Here is a 17,350-nt window from a genome sequence, read left to right on the forward strand (position 1 = left end):
AAACCAAAATCATTCTTAAAATATACGTTGAACGTTTGCAAATTTGTTAATTAATCTCTTCAGTCACCCACGTATTCCTTGTGGAATTGAATATTCACGTGTATTGATATACAATGTAATTATGCTCATATGATTTGCTTGCGTATTAATATAAGTATTAATTATAAATGTACATATGTGATGATTAAATAATGTATGCAGTTATATAAAATCGTGTAGTACGATATGTGTATCTTGATAAATATGTATATGTACTAATAAACAGAATTAATATTAGCAATGATAAGCAACAGTAAAGAATTGGCTTTCGTCTACGGGACAGATGAAATGTTTCCAGGCTAAAGCAATTTAGAAAAGAAAATAGAGGAGCCCTTCCAAGGCTTATGCATTATAAAAAGCTTGAAAAATTTTTGCAGAATATTGCAAAAGATTCCTTGAGAGTCTTATGATTATGATGACTTACGCATATTGCACTCCAGCTAGCAGATCTTTAGTCATATCAGATGTGCCCAGCTCATTAGAGTTAAAGTGGCTTCATACAAATCTTTATCTGTTCGCAACTCGGGCAGCATTTTCCAATATATTTCATTTACTCTGCGTATACTTATTATGCAGTTAAAGATTCATTTAACTTTTATGGAATACTACCTGGAGCCATTAAAGTTTCCAATAGTTTATTTATATCAACGACAGCTAAAGGCGTAAAAAGTAGAACTGAGCCTTTTTGGCAATAAAGCTTGAATCTCTTGTGCCAAACTATACGGTGAGTAGTAGTTTGGCCAACAAGGCTGTAAACGTTTGATAGCTTTGCCTACATTCTTAGCATGTTAATCTTTTGCTGTAGTATATTGTGGGCGTACAATTGCAAATTGTCAACAAATTGTTTGTATTGCTGTAGTAGCTAGAGCTTGTCGCTCATGTTTTCCACAAAGTCTTGTGCGATGTATGAAGCTTTAACATATTTGAACTAAGCACAAGAAATATAAATAACTTACAGCTTGAAGCGAATCAATTTGGCATAGCACAAATTCATTTGGCATAAGTATGTATTGTAGATGGAAAATAAAATTAGGCAAATTTCAGCTTATATACGATGGCCAAGCTTTTGCTGCGAAGGTCAAGTTCAAAGAGAATAGCAATGTTAAATTTTAGTCGAACTACAGCCGTTGAGTTGACTAGTCCAACGCTTGTCTATCGCTTATATAATCTCAGCAGCCATTGACCCGCGAAGAAACCGAAGAATACAGAATTGAAAATTATGCAAATGCGTGGAGCAGTTCATTTGTTTTGGCTAATTTGCTTGGCTCTTGGCGTTTGTGGCAACAACGAGCAGCAGCAGCTACGTGAGCTGCTGGAGACAGAAGCAACACTCATTGGCACTTTGAGGGATTATACAAATGCCTTGAACAAGCAGCTGCTGCAGATCAGAGCTGAGCTGAGGCAGCTGGAGCAGTTGCATGAGCAGGTGGGTGAACAGGTGGCTGAGCATATGGGCAATCCGCTTAATGTGCTGCGCATATTGAAGCGCTTCAGCAGCCTTTGGCCACAGCTGCAAGCGCAGGCGAATGCAACTTATCAGCTGAACAAGCAGCAGCTGAAGCCAAAGCTCAAGCTGCCCAGTGAGGCGGACTATGAGGCAGCGCTGCTCAATCTGCTGCGGCTGCAAACTGTCTATGAACTGAAGCCTGACAGTTTGGCGCTGGGCGTGGCGCATGGCGAGAAGCTGGGGTAAGCTAACAAAAGTTTTGTAAATTGACAAAGTGTAATAGAATATTTTGCATATTTCAAAGCTCGGCAATGTCGTGGAGCGATTGTCTTGAAGTGGCGCGCAAGTCAGACTACGCCATAGCCAAATACTGGCTGGACATAGCGCTGGCCAAGCTGCAAGCCAATGGCACAGCTGAGAGTGAGCAGCAGCGTGGCAAGCTGCATATACTGGAGGCTGCATTGAAGTTGCAATATGGAGATGGTGCGTCTGCATTTTATATTTATGCTGTTTGTACATAATTCTCTACTCAACAGGCGAATTTGCAAGTGCTTTGCATACGGCGGAGCAGCTGCTGCTGCTGCGGCCGAACAATCAGCAAGTGCTGCAGCTCAAGCAGCGACTGGAGGCAACTAAAGCAACACTGCCAATGCATAAGCCGCACGCCAAGGTAAACAAAGCATTAAACAATATTGTCTTGCTCAATAGTAAACTATACTTTGCTCTTGCAGCCAACAGCGGAGCAGCAGCTGACTGCGGAGCTTTGTCGCGCGGTTGGCAAGCAACGGACAACTGGCAGTCGCTATCAGATTTGCCAGCAGTCTAACGAGCATTTGCACATGCTGCGCTTGGAGCAACTGAGTGCAGATCCCTATATTATGCTCTATCATAATATGCTTAGCCCAAAGCAAACTGCAGAGCTCGTCAGCTGGCTGGATCCGCAAATGAAATTCAACACTTTGGCGCAGCAGCAACTGTTGGCCATTAGCAGGCAGTTGGATCTGGTTGCTAACAAGCAGCTGCCGCCGTTGTGGCAGGCACGTCGTCATAGTCACGAGCACGTGTCAACGACGCTGGCAAGCGAGCAGCAGCAGCAGCAGCAAGGACACTCGCTGGGAATGCTCAATGTGCGTAGCATTTAATTTATATAAACGGATTAGTTAATATGTCACTAATTGGCTTTCACCCAACCCAACTCGCTCAATAGTTACGCGCTGCCAAACTGGGTGGTGCCATTGTCTTTCCCCAACTGGAGCTGGCCGTGCTGGTGCCAACAGGCGCGTTGCTCTATTTTCAAGCGGAGGACTACCGCAGTCGCCAGCTTGTCTGCCCAGTGCTGCTGGGCGCCCAACTCTGTAAGTCCACCCACCCCATACCCATACTGCTGCCAAGCTGCTCTGCCTGCATAATTTATTTATATTTGCAGCTGCCTGGGCGCAATTTGAAGTCAACTTTAATTTAAGCTTTTAGCTCTCATTTGCACTTTCAACTCGGTCGTTGAGGCGTGGCAAAGTTAAATTTAAATATTTCTGCTTCACTGCTTGTCATAATTAGCGACATTTAGACAAAAGCAACAGGAAATGCTAACAAACAATGCGCAGCTCGTAAAACATCTATAAATATGTATGTGTGTGTGCTTGTGTGTGTGTGTGTAGCAAGTTAAGTGTGCAAACATTTTATGACGCCGTCGGTATCAAACGTGCATCAAAACAAACAATATGTGTTATAATGAACTTTTTCTTGCCCACTAATTAACGCCATAAATTGTTCAACTTAGCCGAAAAAACACGCTCTGGAAATACTCTGTACTCACATTAATCGAAATTGCGCAGAATATTATTGAAGCAATTTGTGCTTGAGATATTAATAAATGAATATTGAAAACAACTTAATCCAACATTTGTTAGTACAAGTTTTAACATGCGTCTTAATCTAATACTTACTAGTAAAACATGATAATATGTTTAACAAATAAAAATATATATTTATAGAATGATTCTGCAACTCAATTCATTCATTCAGTTAATTTTTATAGTTAATTTATTCAGCTATAAAGTATTTTGTAGCACCTACTGTGCAGCCAAACTTTTTGATATAGCTCCGCTTGTATCCCAGGGAGTTAGAAAAAAGATCATCAACGGAATTAGTAGCTTATAAAAAATTCGGAAAAATTATAGACTTTTAAATTAATTTCAAAATGTACTTGGTGCAAGTTAAAGGCAGCACCGATTTCAAAACATTTTTTATAAATGATAGAAATTTTAATACAATAAAATCTCTCTTAGCTCTACATCTCCTACGATTTGGTTTATCACACATTCATATAGATCGATAAGCTTGACAAAATGTTACTGCCATTGTTCCTAAATCCTGCTGCAGCTCGTTACTATAAAAACCTTTTAAAAATACAAATCAAATTGAAAAATTTATTGATGCTACTTTCAAAACGAGCTCAGAGAACAATAGAGTTCGAATTTCCCGTACATCACGATCTTGTCATAATATTTTTGCGTACAATAATCACAACGCCTTAAAATATATATTCATTTATATTCATAATACACAATAACATAAGTAAAACACGCTTCAATTTAAAAAGCCAATATATACCTTATATTATTTTATATAAATAAAGGGGCTGCAGTTTGTTAGTGATACTAATTAGTCACCAATTCTACTATTTTATATATTTATTTATTTAATTTCGATTATGGACTGTAATTGAAGTTTTCATTTTACACAAATATAAAAATTGTTAGAGAATTAATGCTGCATTTGAATTCTAGTTAATCACTCCCAATGCCTTAATGGATTTTTAATTGTAGGTGATTCGTCTAAGTTTGCCACTGCAGGGTAGCTTCAAGGTATTTAGTTAACGACTCATAACGTTTAAACAATAGAAAACCGGCCCAACACTTTCCAACACTATTGACCACATTGACTGCATTATTGAATATCGAACAAACGCGCTTCTAATTAGACTGAATTAATAAGGCAGCCAAAAAAGCAGCGATATGACAACAGTGCCAAAAAGAAGCCGGATAGGAGAGCGAGAGCGAGAGAGTGAGTGAGAGCGAGAGCGAGAGCGCAATCCAGAACTGCGCAGTCGCGTCAAAGCTAAACAAGCTCTGTGATAAGCATCACTAAATCAGCTATAACAAAGCCATAAAACATGCTTAATCGTCGCTAAAACTTGTCTGTTCTTAGACCACACTCCCGGTCGGTTCTAAAGATCAATTGGTTATGCAAATATAAACATGCCCATGGGGTGGCATAGTTAGCACCTGCCCCAAGATATCAGCGAATATCGAGCGCGAGTGCCGAAATGTCTGTCAACGCTGCTGCTGATTCTAAAACGCGACTGCGACTTCAATTCAGTTCTCAGTTCGGCTTGAGACGTGAGGCGCTGCGCATGCGCAAATAGTTTAGGAGCTGGCTTAGAGCAAATTGGCAAACTGAAATGTTTAAAACGCTATTAAGCGTATGTGTGTGGACTAGCCTGGCTTGGAGCAGCTGCCAGGCAACGGATTACTTTTCGTCCATTAGCGGACTGGAGCATTTGCTCAACACAGAGCACATTTTGTTGCAGGACCTGAGTGCACAGGTGAAGGCAAGCAGGACACTGCTGCAGCAATTGGAGCTGTAAGTATCATCGCCTTCCGCACGTTCCGCACGTTGTTTTGTTTCGCTTTCGTTCTGCTGCTATCAGTTTGATCATAAACAAAAGTTTTATGCTTTGTAAATAAATTAGAATTAATTAACTATAACCGCTTATATAAGTAAGCAAGCAAGCAAGCAAACAAAACAAACTGGTAGTAGATCGTTTTATGATTAAACCTAAACCCGTCTAAGCAAATCCGCAAACTCCTGCACCCCCCACCCCACCCCTTAGAGAACTTTCCAGCATTGAGCTAGAACATGCATCGGCTGCAGGCGATACGGACAACTACTTGACTAACCCGATTAACGTCTATAGACTAATGAAGCGTCTGCATACGGATTGGTTCAACTTTGAGCAACGTGCTCACATAGTAAACTCTCAGCTGCGTAAGTTTGTTTGCCGCTGCTGCTTAATCGAGCCGTCTCCATATATTTGTTTGTTTAATATAGATTTCAATATTACACAATACCATGACCTGCACTTTCCCAGCCAGGAGGATGTCGATGGAGCTGCCTTGGCTTTGGTTCGCCTGCAGAGCACCTATAAATTGGATGTGGCTCAAGTGGCCGCTGGCATACTGAATGGCATTAAATACGGGTGAGTGAGACAACAACAGAGAGAGTGAGAGTGAGAGTGAGTGAGAGTGTGCGGTAACCAAATAAGCAATAACCAGTCAGGCTTAAAATACACCAGAGTCGCTAGTGCAAACACATGAAACTCATGCTATTCATTCGGAGAGGACAGCACAGGAGCGTATTCAATTAGAAGCGGGCTTAGATACAAAATACAAAAGGCTACGGCCACTTACTATGCTTTTTCCATAGTTCTCATTCTCATTCAATGAAGCTTATCTGCATTGACATTTCATGTTATTAGCATTAATAGGCTATTATTATTTATGTAAATATTATTTTATGGCCTTAATCCTACTTGAGTTGGCGACGAAGCACTGAAGGCCTTGACTTTTGTTTTTCTCTTTATCTATGATGTATTTTTAGATATGATATGAGCTTGGTTAATCTTATTATAAATTAAAACCACTTGCCGGATGTAGGTTAATTTCAAATGGTGTTTGACTTTCTCGTGATGAGTATCAAATTACTAAAAATACCAGTATTTATTTATTTATGGGACAATGAACAGTTTGATAGAGGAATAAAATTATTGAATACATTTAAAATGAATTAAGCTTATGTATTTAACATTAAATGCTTTTTCTTGAGAAATAAAAGTTTCAGGAATTGGCCAAAAACAAATCAAAGCCAATCAGGCAAACTGAAATCAAATCAAACTTTGGACTAAGGCTGGTTAATAATTAACAAAACGTACTTAGACTTCATGCAAGAAGTGTGTAATAATAAGTGTATATGTATTTATTAGTAGTATAAATAGTAACATTGTGTCACATCATTAATTTTAATGTGATAATGTAGTTTGGGCTAGGAGTTAGGAGTGAGCAGCGTTGATGCCTCAATTAGAAAAGGCTTTGCCCATTATGTTTCCACATTTGTTTACTCCTCGCTGAGAGCTTTGAGCATTTGGTTAGTTCCTGTATCAGAATGCTCCTAAAGATTGTTAAGAAGGGCTTTTTCTTATATACTAGAGTCACCTCCTACTAAGTTCATGACAATGGCAAACGAATTGTTCTACATTTTGTTCTGTTACACAGAATTCTAACAGAATTGAAATGTGGATTCATTAAGCAGTAGGGTAATGATTCGTTTAAGGCTTGGCTTACATCCTATAATTAAAAGCAAAACAGTTTTACTTTTACATTGAGCAGCATTTAAAAATCAATAACATAAATGTATTATACATCGGCGATTTAATTGATACAGGCAACAAAATATGATATTTATGTTTTTTTTTTTAAATATACGAGTGCACAACAGTTCAGTAGTTAGCATAGCCTGCAATTTAAATTTTATATTTGATTTTTTTTTCCCAACTTGGCCCAAGCCGCTCCTGTTTGACATATATTGCATTTGTATATGTCGTGTTGGCTGTGTGGAGCTTATAGAGCCCCCAAACATATTCATTTCGATTTTCGTGTTTGGTCTATGTATTTTTAGCACCGACATGAGCTGGCAGGATTGCTTTGTGCTGGGTCAACAACTCTTTGAATTGGAGGACTACAACAACACCAAAGTGTGGCTGCGAGAGTCGATGGAGCGCTTGCAGCGGCTCCACCCACAGAAGCAAACGACGGCGGCACCACCACCCGAGCCGACAATTTTGAACAGCATGGAAATGGTGGCGAAGAGTTTATTCCAAATGGGTGAGCAGCGGCAAAAGCAAAAGCATTGCCAACCTGCCAAGCTAGCCCAGCTAGTTAGAAGGCCCAACTTTATGCATATTTACCGTGGCGACTTTTAGGCGACTTCGACACGGCATATGAGCTGAGTCAGCGTGTGCTGGAGCTCGATCCGGCGCGCAAGCGGAATTGGCAGCCAGGCAGCAAGGTCGACTGGCCAGCAGCAGCGCAGTCAGGACGAACAGAGACGACAGAGACGTCGACGCAGCTGTGGGTGGAGCAGCCCAAGCAGCCAGCCGACTATCAAGTAAGTCGAAATGACTTTTATATAGTAACAGCTCGCTTATTCACACACACACACACACACACACTCATATATGTATATATAGCTCTCGGAGGAGTTTGCACACTATGAGAAAGTCTGCAGAGGCGAAGTGCAGCCAACGCCAGCAAAGCAGCGTCAACTGCGCTGTCGCTACAGTCGAGGAACTCAGGCATTTGGACTGCTGGCGCCACACAAGCTGGAGGAGTACAGCCTGGAGCCGCTAGTGCTGAGCTATCATGATATGCTGCCTGCCTCGAGCTTAGCGCAGCTGCGCCAAATGGCCACGCCGCATATGAAACGCTCCACAGTCAACTCCGTGCCTGGCGCGGGGCAACGCCAGAAATCCGCATTCCGCGTCAGCAAGAACGCTTGGCTGCCCTACAGCACGCATCCGCTAATGCAGCGCATGCTGCGCGACGTGGGCGCTGCCAGCGGACTGGATATGACCTACTGCGAGCAGCTGCAGGTGGCCAACTACGGCGTGGGCGGGCACTACGAGCCGCACTGGGACTTCTTTCGCAATGCGCAGCACTATCCACCCGAGGAGGGCAATCGCATGGCCACAGCCATATTTTACGTAAGTTGACATGCGGCTTACGTAACGCAACGAGTTGCCTTAACTTTGCTAACTTTGCAGCTCTCCGAGGTGGAGCAGGGCGGCGCCACGGCGTTTCCCTTTCTCGACTTTGCCGTGCGGCCGCAGCAAGGCAGCGTCCTCTTCTGGTATAATCTGCATCGCTCCTCCGACATGGACTTTCGCACCAAGCATGCGGGCTGTCCCGTGCTCAAGGGCAGCAAGTGGAGTAAGTGTGACAGCAGCTAATGCTAATATATTGTACGCTATATGGCTTAACTTTGCTGCTTTACAGTTGCCAATATCTGGATACATGAGGCTACGCAGACGTTTGCACGTCCCTGTGATTTATATAGAGATAATGAAATATCGCTCGAGTATCAAACTATTAAATAAATAATTGTTTAGTTAAAAATTCGACTACGGCTTTCTAGGGTTAAGCGCGCCACTCAAAAGCTTGCGATCCACTCAACTCAAAACTGGCTCAAAACAAAGCGCGCTTTGGACTGCTGACTGTTGATGCCGGCCAATTTGCATAAACAAGTTCACGGGCAGCGACAAACTTTTAGCCGCTTCATTTGCATATTAACAACAAACTGAGAGACTGAGGCTGAGACTAGCACCATGACTATTGTTATAGTGAAAGTAATTAGCTGTGCTTATAGATAAACACAGCTGTAGCTCTAAGCAAATATTGCTGACTGTTATTGCTCGGCACTTTACAAGTTTATTGACCCTGTGGTCTCAATAGCGCAATCATAGCCTAAGGTACATAGCGTACCGCCCTCGAGGGCAGTTCTTTGACCAGCAGCAGCTCAAAGTGCGCGCACGCGTCGCGTCCGAAGCTCACGCAACAAGCTTTGCTTTGCTTTTAAGCCAAGCTTTAAGCCAACAGTTGCCAACGAAACGCCGCGACAGCAACACAAGTTGTTCTAACAATTTAAATTCATTTCTTATTTAATTTTAGGCGCATTGAAATGCGAGTTTTAATTGCTTTAATTTTAGTGCAAGTGCTTAAGCTTAATAGCGCCGAGTACTTTAGTTCCACAAGTGGATTGGAGCAGCTGCTGGGCACTGAGCTCGTACTTTTGGATGAACTACAGAAATATGTTAATGAAATCAAAGATCATGCAGAGCTGCTGCAAAGGTAAGTGTTTCAATAATATAATATATATTAGCTTAATATCTTAATAAGTATAGAACTATTCGCTGTGATTGCTTGAGCTTTAATTTGTAACTGAATATAGCTGTGATATCTTAGTCTTAGTCTCAGTCTCAGCTTAGTCTTAGTCTCAGCTCATCGTGCTGTTGATTAGCTTAGACTAAGCAGCATATGATTTATATATAATACATTTTAATTGTAAATTCTTAAGCTTTAATAAGTACAAAACATATTTCTTGCGATTTCTTAAGCTTTAATTAGAATATTCATATTTGTTTTGCTTACTGCTTAGTCTAAGCTCATCAAGCTGTGATTAGCTTTATGAATATTGCTTTAAAAATTAATAAACAAAATATTTTTAAGCCCACATTCCAATATATTATGCATGCCACCCACGCATTTGGCTTGTTTAGCTCACTGACTGGCAACTTAATCGGCCGACTGTTCATTCTATTGACTGAAAGTAGCTTTTGCTTGAGACTAAGCGCAGATTTAAACAAGCAGCTGCCTCTGCAGGCAATTTCATTGGATTTTAATTACAAAATGCTTGAGATGAGCTACTTAGCCGGTTTACACAAAGGCGTTTACCTAACCGTCTAAGGCAGTCTCATTGCTATTTTTTAATAATTTGTTTCTTTTCATATTTTGTGTTTGGCTATTTATGACTTGCTAATTTCTTTTAAAGTTTTTGCGACACCTGCATGGCGTAAGCAAATGTTTTTTTGTAGCAATTATATTTCATAAATAATAAATGCAGCTCATTTATGACTTTTGCGAAAATGTCATTGACTTTCACTACTGCGACGCTATACGCAAATTATTTATTTATTGCACCTAATGTGCGCAGCTAATTTTATTTGTACGCCAATCATTAAAACCGGCCAAACATCCAGCTCGTTAAATGTACCGTTAGGGGATTAGGCTTATATATAGTACATGTATAATAATTGTAAACAAGTGAGCAGATTGTTTGTTGTTGAATCCGCCTGGCTTTAGATACACTTGGAGTATTTAACATACACACAGGGAATCTCAGAGAGCCATAAGCCATAAATTTGATCGTACTATAGTATATCCCAAGCTGGACGAATAAGTCTGACTTAAGTCAGCTTAAATCTTAAATTATTTTTTTCCATTTATCTTGCTCATCTGATCTTAACTTTAGTACTCATGTCAGCTGCAGCGCCATCTAGTGTACCTGACCCTAAGCAGTAATGCTTTAACATCGATTATATATTGCAAAATGAAACTTGAACTGGCACCAGCAACAATTTTAGCATAAAATTTAAATTACAGTATAATAAACCTTAATTGTTTCGTAGAAGATTCCATAGCAAACTTGATTTTTGGCGTCTCCGACTTTTAAATTCTTAAATAAAAGCTTTCGCTTCCAGACAGACTGGCAGACAGACAGACTTAATACAATCCACTTAGATTGATCAGGAATATAAACAATTTATGGTATCAGAGATGTTAAAAGCTCCAAGATATATACATAAAAAATATATCAAAGTGTATTCGAAATTTGAAGGGTTCTGACGAATATAATAGGATAAGGATTAAATATTTGAAGGAATCAGGAATGTCTTCTTCTCTCTTTTCCACATATTTTGCAGATCAGACCTATGAAAATATTTTTAAAAACTTATCAAATTGTATTTATAATTCAAAGTGTACAGATTTCGCTCAATCCACTCATTGATCAGATATGCGAATACTGAATCAGCAATATCTACATCTCCCTATTACAAAACTCTAAGATGAACATCCATTCTGTAAAAATATCAAATTGTATTCAATATTCAAAGTTCTCAGACAGCTTTCAATCCACTAAAAAAAACTCTAAGATACCCATATTCATTTTATATTATATGCATTTCAAAGTGTATCTCAAATTTAAAGAATAGTACCGACTTTAAGTTTGATATTGATGGAGTGAGTGTCGTAAAAATAATAATAAAGCTATTGCTGGCTTAGTGAAAGGTATTGAGCACATTAGTCGTTCTTGTTTTTTAATTTATGTTTATGAAGCGTTTAAATATATTGCCCAAAGACAAAAGACAATTACTTTCGAGATGCTGCGATAGCGAAGCCAGTACCAGTTATCAAAAGGTAGCGCCGTTTAAAGTTATGGTGCAAATTTAATAACTAAACGCCGAACAAGCGTAAAATAGATACATAAATTAATTACGAAAGAAATCAAATTAAAGCGTACTACTCTCAAATTTAAGTGTGTCGAAGCTTATGCAAATTACTTAATAATAAATAAAAATATGCGTCTAAGACTGATTAATGTTTTATTTTTATGGCTTGGCCCTTAGCGAAATCGATGTTATAAGGGCGGAGCATGTGAGCGCCGCAGAGCAGAGCCATGAATACCTAAACAATCCGTTGAATGCGTTTCGCCTGATTAAGCGACTGCACAGCGATTGGGAGACCATCGAGCGCAGCGTGGAGAGCGAGGCAAGCGCCACAAGTTGGTACCACACAAACAAATCACTCATAACTCATAACTGACTAGCACTTGGCCAACAATAGATTTTCTCGAGGCCGTGACGCGCTGCAGGCAGCACTTGAGCTATCCGACGTCGGATGATTTTGTGGGCACGACGCTGGCGCTGACGCGACTGCAGCAGACCTACGAGCTGGATGTGGCTGAGCTGGCAAGCGGCATGCTGCAGGGCGTCAAGTACGGGTGAGTGGCACGACGCTGACATTGCAACATGCACAAAATTCCTAACAGATTTGCTTGTTGCTTGCAGCACGGCCATGAGCTGGCAGGACTGCTTTGTCCTGGGCCAGCATTTGTATCAGCTGCGCGATTACAACAACACGCTGCCCTGGCTGCGTCAGTCGATGGAGCTGCTGCTGCAGGAAAGCTACAGCAACGAGTCGTTCTCGCTGGACTTTGTTGAAACTGTGGCGGGCTATCATCAGTCGCTGGGCGACCATGAGCAGGCGCTGCAGCTTGTCAATCATGTGCTTAGAGTGCAGCCAGAGCAGCGCTTGCATTTGCTGGCAACACGCGCAGAGCTTGAGCAACTAATACGCGATGGCATTAAGCAGGGCTTGCTGCATGATCCAGCACTGCACACACCCAACTATCATCAGAGCCAGGAGTTTAAGCAGTATCAACAAGTCTGTCGCGAGCAGCTGCAGCCATCAGCAGCAGCTCAGCGACACTTGCGCTGTCGTCTGCAGCGAGCTAAAAGCTATTTCAACTATAAGCTGGAGGAGCTGCAGTCGGAGCCCTACATAGTGCAGGTGCATGAGGTTGTCAGCCTGGCGGACTCACTCAAGCTGCAGCAGCTGGCGCGTCCTGGTCTGCAACGCTCCGAGGTTTACAGTGTGCACGGCAGCGAGCGCATCTCGGCCAACTATCGCACCAGCCAAGGCACCACATTTGAGTACGATCATCATCCAGTTATGCTCAAGCTGCGCCAGCACGTCGCCCACCTCACTGGACTCAATATGCAGCATGCTGAGCAACTGCAGATTGCCAACTACGGCATAGGCGGCCACTATGAGCCGCACATGGATAGCTTCGATGACAGCTACGACTACAGCGAAGAGGATGACACAACTAATCGCATTGCCACTGGCATTTTCTATGTAAGTAGCTGGCACGAATGACTTAGTGAGAGACTCAATCTTAAATCGCATTATAGCTATCCGATGTGCAAGCTGGTGGCGGCACCGCCTTTCCCTTCCTGCCGCTACTGGTCAAGCCTGAGCGCGGCAGTCTGCTGCTCTGGTACAATCTGCACACCTCTGGTGATCCCGACTATCGCACCAGGCATGCTGGCTGTCCAGTTCTCCAAGGCAGCAAGTGGAGTAAGTCAACCCATAGCTTATTTAAAAAATGTATTAACATCAACTCTTTTGTACAGTTGCCAATGTCTGGATACGGCTGCGTAATCAAGACCATGTCAGACCCTGCGCACTCGAAAGTGATACGCATCTTTCACTGCCCTTCAAGGATCACAAGTACTAGTTAGTTTATTATTAATATTATTTAGTAACATTTATTACTCAGCCATATGTGATGTTTATAGAGATTCAAATAAAAGCAAATACTTTGATGTGCACTTCTACTCATTGGCACTTAGTCCGCAAGGTCGTCGAAACTCCTGCAATGATTCGAATATCCAAATGTTGCCGACTTGCAAAGACAGAAATTTATATTAATAAAAAGTTATTTAGCATAATTGTTAAATGTCAATTAGCAGCACTAATCAATTTAATTATATGGTAGATAATAAACACTCACGATCATCATTACAAATACTCAATAATTATCTTTAAATTACTTTTAGTTTCTTTGGTTACACTAGGAAGCAACAGTATACTTTGAAATTTTGTATGGCACGTTTAATTTGATAGATATTTTCGAAATTCTTATAAAGAAAACTTGTAGATACTTTAACGTTTTGCATTGTATCTAAGCTATTAAGGCTTTGAATGCTGTTTAGTTGGATAATGAAATAATCTTTAACCTTCATCCAAACAGTTTTAATGTTGGACTATTAGCTTATGAACCAATAGCCTACAGAGTTGAAACAAAATGCAAAGCAATGCAAGGCAATAATATTTTAAAAAAGATACTCAAAACTAAAAGACTCACTAGCGTTGGATATTTAAAAATTCAATTTATGAGGCATTCTACTATCTACAGACTTACGCCACATAAAGAGATATTCTAAGTATATATATTTAAGCTTGCGCTAAACGAAATGAATACAAGAGTTTGGAGTTACCCAAGCATTAACGTTCGACAAAGTCTTGTACTATTTTTAATTAACCAATAATCAAAAATAAGCAATAGCAAACTTCACATTTGAGTAGTTTTGACTGATGGAATTTTCTTTTAAATATTTATAATCATAATCATTGGCTAATTGTGAGAAAGCAAAAATAATCATAATTAATTAGTTCAGCTTTGATATACAAATAATCTAACTAGCAATGCATATGATAATTTAACTGCCTATAGTATTTAACTACAGCTTGGCTTAACTTACTGCGTTTTGAGCCCTGTAGAACTGGACAGCCCGCATGCTGAGTGCGCCAGTCATTCCCCAAGGAGCGATGCTTATTATGCCAAACGACCAAGGCGCCCTTCACAGGCTTCACATAAACATGCAATCCGAGAAAGACTGTATAGCCGCCTTGCGGCACATCGGAGAGCTAAAGAAGCGCTATGAATTGCTAAGAAAAGTAGAAAATATAATTCAACTTACATAGAACATGTTGGTGGAGATGCGATTGCCACGCGTTTCATAGCCAGGCGGCAGTTTGTTTAGAAAATCAAAGTGCGGCGCATATTGGCCGCCAATGCCATAATTGGCCATCTGCATGATGTCGGCATTAGCCATATCATAGCCAGATATGGCACCCACCAGCTGCTTCAACGAACGCATAATGGGACTGTTGTACTCCAGCCAAACCTGCTGGCTAATGCGATGATCATCCTTACGACCGCCAGAGATAGTGGAACGTGCGCTTTCCAGCTTGGCTGCCTCTAGTTGCACTGCATCCAGCTGCGCATCATTGAGCAGGCCATGATACATATCGATGGCTGGATTGAGATGCAGCTGCTCCACTTTGAGTGGCGCCAAAGTGAACACGGCGTGTCTTTGAAAGTCTAAATAACAGCTGAGTGCGCTCTCATTGAATACGACGCCCATGGGCCGCTTGCCCTGGCAGAGCAGCGTATAGTTGGCATACCAAGGCTTCTCTGCCTGCGGCTTGGGACACTTGGCTGCGCGATGCTTCAGATACGTGGCTGTATGCTGTGCTATATGCGTGGGCTCCAAGACAAGCAGCACGCTCAAGATCTGCTGCGCTTGCTCATCAGCTCCAAGCTCAAAGTGCGCCAATGCCATGTACTCGTAGATCTCTGCCAGCTGCTCAGACAGCTGCTCACTCTCCAGTTCGTTTAGTAGCTTAGCTGCCACTTGCAGCCATTCCAAGCACTGCTTATAGTCAGCCAGCTCATAGAGCTGCACGCCAATTTCGAAGCAATCGCGCCACAGCAGCACCGCATTGGTTTGCTCGCCATTTAGCAAACCATCAGCCAAATCGCTGGCAGTTAGATTATAAATCCGCTGCAGTCGCGCCAAGCCTTTGATAGTGCCCTGCAGATCGTCCAGCTGGGGCAACTGCTCTTGCAGCTGCTCCACTGCTTCGCTGTAAGCTGCAGAAGTTACTCTTACTTTTGTTCTTCAATTCAATGTTATGCTCTACAAACTTTCAGCGGCTGCATCTGTGTTTAGCATCTCCTGTATTTCCTCCCAGTCTACTACTAAACGCTTGATCAGCTGAAATGCCTGCACTGGCTGCGCCAAATATTCCTCCTCCTCTTGTTCCTTCGCCAAGGCATGTTCTAGCTTCACCTGCTGCAAGAAACTGACAGACGCACTTAGACAAACTATCTTTGTTTACTTTACAGCTGCAAGTTAGTTATGTTGATTCATTTCAATTAAAACGCAAAGTATTTAATTCTTGCATATTTAATATAGTTATGTTGTTGACAACCATAAAGGTTGCCAATTAGATGCAAAGTTGTTTATTTTCCTCATTGGCAGCTTTCAAGCTGACAGCAAACAAGTAAATTATTAATTAATAAATTCATACTGAGTTGTACTATCTTCACAACTAAGCTCCATTTAGAAAGTGTAAGCCGCCTAGACTATAAACTCTTTCAGCTTAAACAAAACATGTTAAAAATGTATTAACTTTGTTATGTAGAAGTGAAGGCAAACTAACTTTTCTAACGTAAATTTCAAAAACATTGTTGATGCAACATTGTTGATTCTATTGTTAAATTGATTTAATATAAATAATATACAAAATATAAATTGTACAACTGTAAAGCAGTAAAGTTTTGTATGCATTTTAACAAGTTTAAATTAGCTTCATAGAAAGCATCGATGCTAATAAAGGAGAGTGCACTAGTCAAAGCGTTGGATGCGACCAATCTGAGCTGCGTTCCTGTCTCCTTTCATATCTCATTATATTTGCTTTACTTTAATTATATTTTTCATTATTTATACATCAAAGCAGTAAATTCTCTGTCATTAAACAAAAAACATTGTAAACAAGCTTAACACATAACACAATAAAATCACCAATTAAAATTAAAGCTTCCAATTAGCAAAGACAGCGCAGCAGTAAAGTACAACAGGTAATTACAAATTTATTAAATAATTAAACGAGAATGTGTCATTTTAATGTAAACAAACAGTGAAAAAGCAATTTAAAGTGAAAATGAATATGCTTAAAATAAAATTTAGCTTGAATAAAATTTAGCTACAATTTTACTTGTTCAACAATAAACTTTACTCTTTAGACTTTTTGACAATTGCGGAATAAGCAAACAATTCTAAATAAATTATTTTATCTCTAAGGTAGAAACTTTACTTGTTGCTTTTTTTATTATTTTGCTATTCACTATTTTTGTTTGCCAAAAAAACAGATTTTAATTAGTTCAATTCAATTGAAATTTGTTGCACGTCAATTAAGAATATAGGAAAATATTTAATTGAATAATTGAATTAAGCTTACTTGTTGTACAAATTAAGCTGCGCTTGTTGCTGTTGCACGTATTGACGTGTGGCAGTCACAAGCTGCTGCTCGACCTCTCCCAATTCCTGTGCTATATCCACGGATGAGTAATATTCAGCATAGCTCAGAGCTAAGCAGCTGAGCAACAGCGTCGCCGATAGACGTAACATGCTGTTGAAAGAACTTTAAAGTAATGAAAGTTGTCCCAAAAAACGTTACCAAATAAATATTAAACAAAAAGCTGCGAGACAGCTGTTTAAATTTGTTTAAACTAAGTAAACACGTGTTGCTTGTTAGCTTTAGAGCCCAGCTAAGATAGACT

General features: G+C 40.5%; 4 protein-coding genes across 7 annotated transcripts; 3 read left to right on the forward strand and 1 right to left on the reverse strand.

Annotated features, from left to right (window-relative positions):
* The first annotated feature begins 1,256 nt into the window (after positions 1-1,256).
* Positions 1,257-3,283, forward strand: LOC108602599 (prolyl 4-hydroxylase subunit alpha-1). The gene is made up of 6 exons (XM_017990736.1): positions 1,257-1,728; positions 1,791-1,969; positions 2,023-2,156; positions 2,218-2,613; positions 2,694-2,841; positions 2,913-3,283. The coding sequence occupies exons 1-6, from the start codon at positions 1,259-1,261 to the stop codon at positions 2,954-2,956; spliced, it is 1,371 nt and encodes a 456-aa protein (XP_017846225.1). The 5' UTR covers positions 1,257-1,258; the 3' UTR covers positions 2,957-3,283.
* A 1,605-nt stretch (positions 3,284-4,888) lies between these two features.
* Positions 4,889-8,696, forward strand: LOC108602169 (prolyl 4-hydroxylase subunit alpha-2). Of its 3 annotated transcripts, none has more exons than XM_017990202.1 (8): positions 4,889-5,128; positions 5,379-5,533; positions 5,597-5,744; positions 7,220-7,425; positions 7,524-7,708; positions 7,791-8,303; positions 8,364-8,529; positions 8,596-8,696. In XM_017990202.1, the coding sequence occupies exons 1-8, from the start codon at positions 4,947-4,949 to the stop codon at positions 8,694-8,696; spliced, it is 1,656 nt and encodes a 551-aa protein (XP_017845691.1). In that variant the 5' UTR covers positions 4,889-4,946. The 3 variants fall into 3 exon arrangements, with proteins under 3 accessions (XP_017845691.1, XP_017845693.1, XP_017845694.1); XM_017990204.1 differs by having other exon boundaries at positions 5,463-5,533; XM_017990205.1 differs by having other exon boundaries at positions 5,041-5,128; positions 5,339-5,533.
* Positions 8,697-9,205: 509 nt separating this feature from the next.
* LOC108602140 (prolyl 4-hydroxylase subunit alpha-2) lies at positions 9,206-13,544 on the forward strand. Of its 2 annotated transcripts, XM_017990170.1 has the most exons (6): positions 9,206-9,447; positions 11,784-11,938; positions 12,001-12,157; positions 12,225-13,074; positions 13,131-13,296; positions 13,353-13,544. In XM_017990170.1, exons 1-6 carry the CDS (start codon positions 9,278-9,280, stop codon positions 13,454-13,456), a joined length of 1,602 nt encoding a protein of 533 aa, XP_017845659.1. In that variant the 5' UTR covers positions 9,206-9,277; the 3' UTR covers positions 13,457-13,544. The 2 variants fall into 2 exon arrangements, with proteins under 2 accessions (XP_017845659.1, XP_017845660.1); XM_017990171.1 differs by lacking the exon at positions 9,206-9,447 and having other exon boundaries at positions 11,860-12,157; positions 12,206-13,074.
* A 444-nt stretch (positions 13,545-13,988) lies between these two features.
* LOC108601577 (prolyl 4-hydroxylase subunit alpha-1) lies at positions 13,989-17,198 on the reverse strand. Its single transcript, XM_033293896.1, has 5 exons — positions 17,029-17,198; positions 15,713-15,870; positions 14,703-15,658; positions 14,484-14,649; positions 13,989-14,008 (listed from the first exon to the last, which is right to left on the reverse strand). The coding sequence occupies exons 1-5, from the start codon at positions 17,196-17,198 to the stop codon at positions 13,989-13,991; spliced, it is 1,470 nt and encodes a 489-aa protein (XP_033149787.1).
* Between the last annotated feature and the right edge of the window lie 152 nt (positions 17,199-17,350).

This window comes from Drosophila busckii, chromosome 3R, assembly GCF_011750605.1.
Source record: "Drosophila busckii strain San Diego stock center, stock number 13000-0081.31 chromosome 3R, ASM1175060v1, whole genome shotgun sequence".
NCBI classification, from domain to species: domain Eukaryota; kingdom Metazoa; phylum Arthropoda; class Insecta; order Diptera; family Drosophilidae; genus Drosophila; species Drosophila busckii.

Bases quoted from the DNA above. Each gene is read 5' to 3' on its own strand.
- LOC108602599 (XM_017990736.1), top strand. From the start codon at position 1,259: ATGCAAATGCGTGGAGCAGTTCATTTGTTTTGGCTAATTTGCTTGGCT. The intron at 1,729-1,790 runs GTAAGCTAACAA...CATATTTCAAAG, and splicing joins GCGCATGGCGAGAAGCTGGG to CTCGGCAATGTCGTGGAGCG. The intron at 2,157-2,217 runs GTAAACAAAGCA...TTGCTCTTGCAG, and splicing joins TGCATAAGCCGCACGCCAAG to CCAACAGCGGAGCAGCAGCT.
- LOC108602169 (XM_017990202.1), top strand. From the start codon at position 4,947: ATGTTTAAAACGCTATTAAGCGTATGTGTGTGGACTAGCCTGGCTTGG. The intron at 5,534-5,596 runs GTAAGTTTGTTT...TGTTTAATATAG, and splicing joins CATAGTAAACTCTCAGCTGC to ATTTCAATATTACACAATAC. The intron at 5,745-7,219 runs GTGAGTGAGACA...ATGTATTTTTAG, and splicing joins CTGAATGGCATTAAATACGG to CACCGACATGAGCTGGCAGG.
- LOC108602140 (XM_017990170.1), top strand. From the start codon at position 9,278: ATGCGAGTTTTAATTGCTTTAATTTTAGTGCAAGTGCTTAAGCTTAAT. The intron at 13,075-13,130 runs GTAAGTAGCTGG...ATCGCATTATAG, and splicing joins TTGCCACTGGCATTTTCTAT to CTATCCGATGTGCAAGCTGG. The intron at 13,297-13,352 runs GTAAGTCAACCC...TCTTTTGTACAG, and splicing joins TCTCCAAGGCAGCAAGTGGA to TTGCCAATGTCTGGATACGG.
- LOC108601577 (XM_033293896.1), bottom strand. From the start codon at position 17,198: ATGTTACGTCTATCGGCGACGCTGTTGCTCAGCTGCTTAGCTCTGAGC. The intron at 15,659-15,712 runs GTTTGTAGAGCA...TAACTTCTGCAG, and splicing joins CACAGATGCAGCCGCTGAAA to CTTACAGCGAAGCAGTGGAG. The intron at 14,650-14,702 runs GTAAGTTGAATT...GCGCTTCTTTAG, and splicing joins TCTCCACCAACATGTTCTAT to CTCTCCGATGTGCCGCAAGG.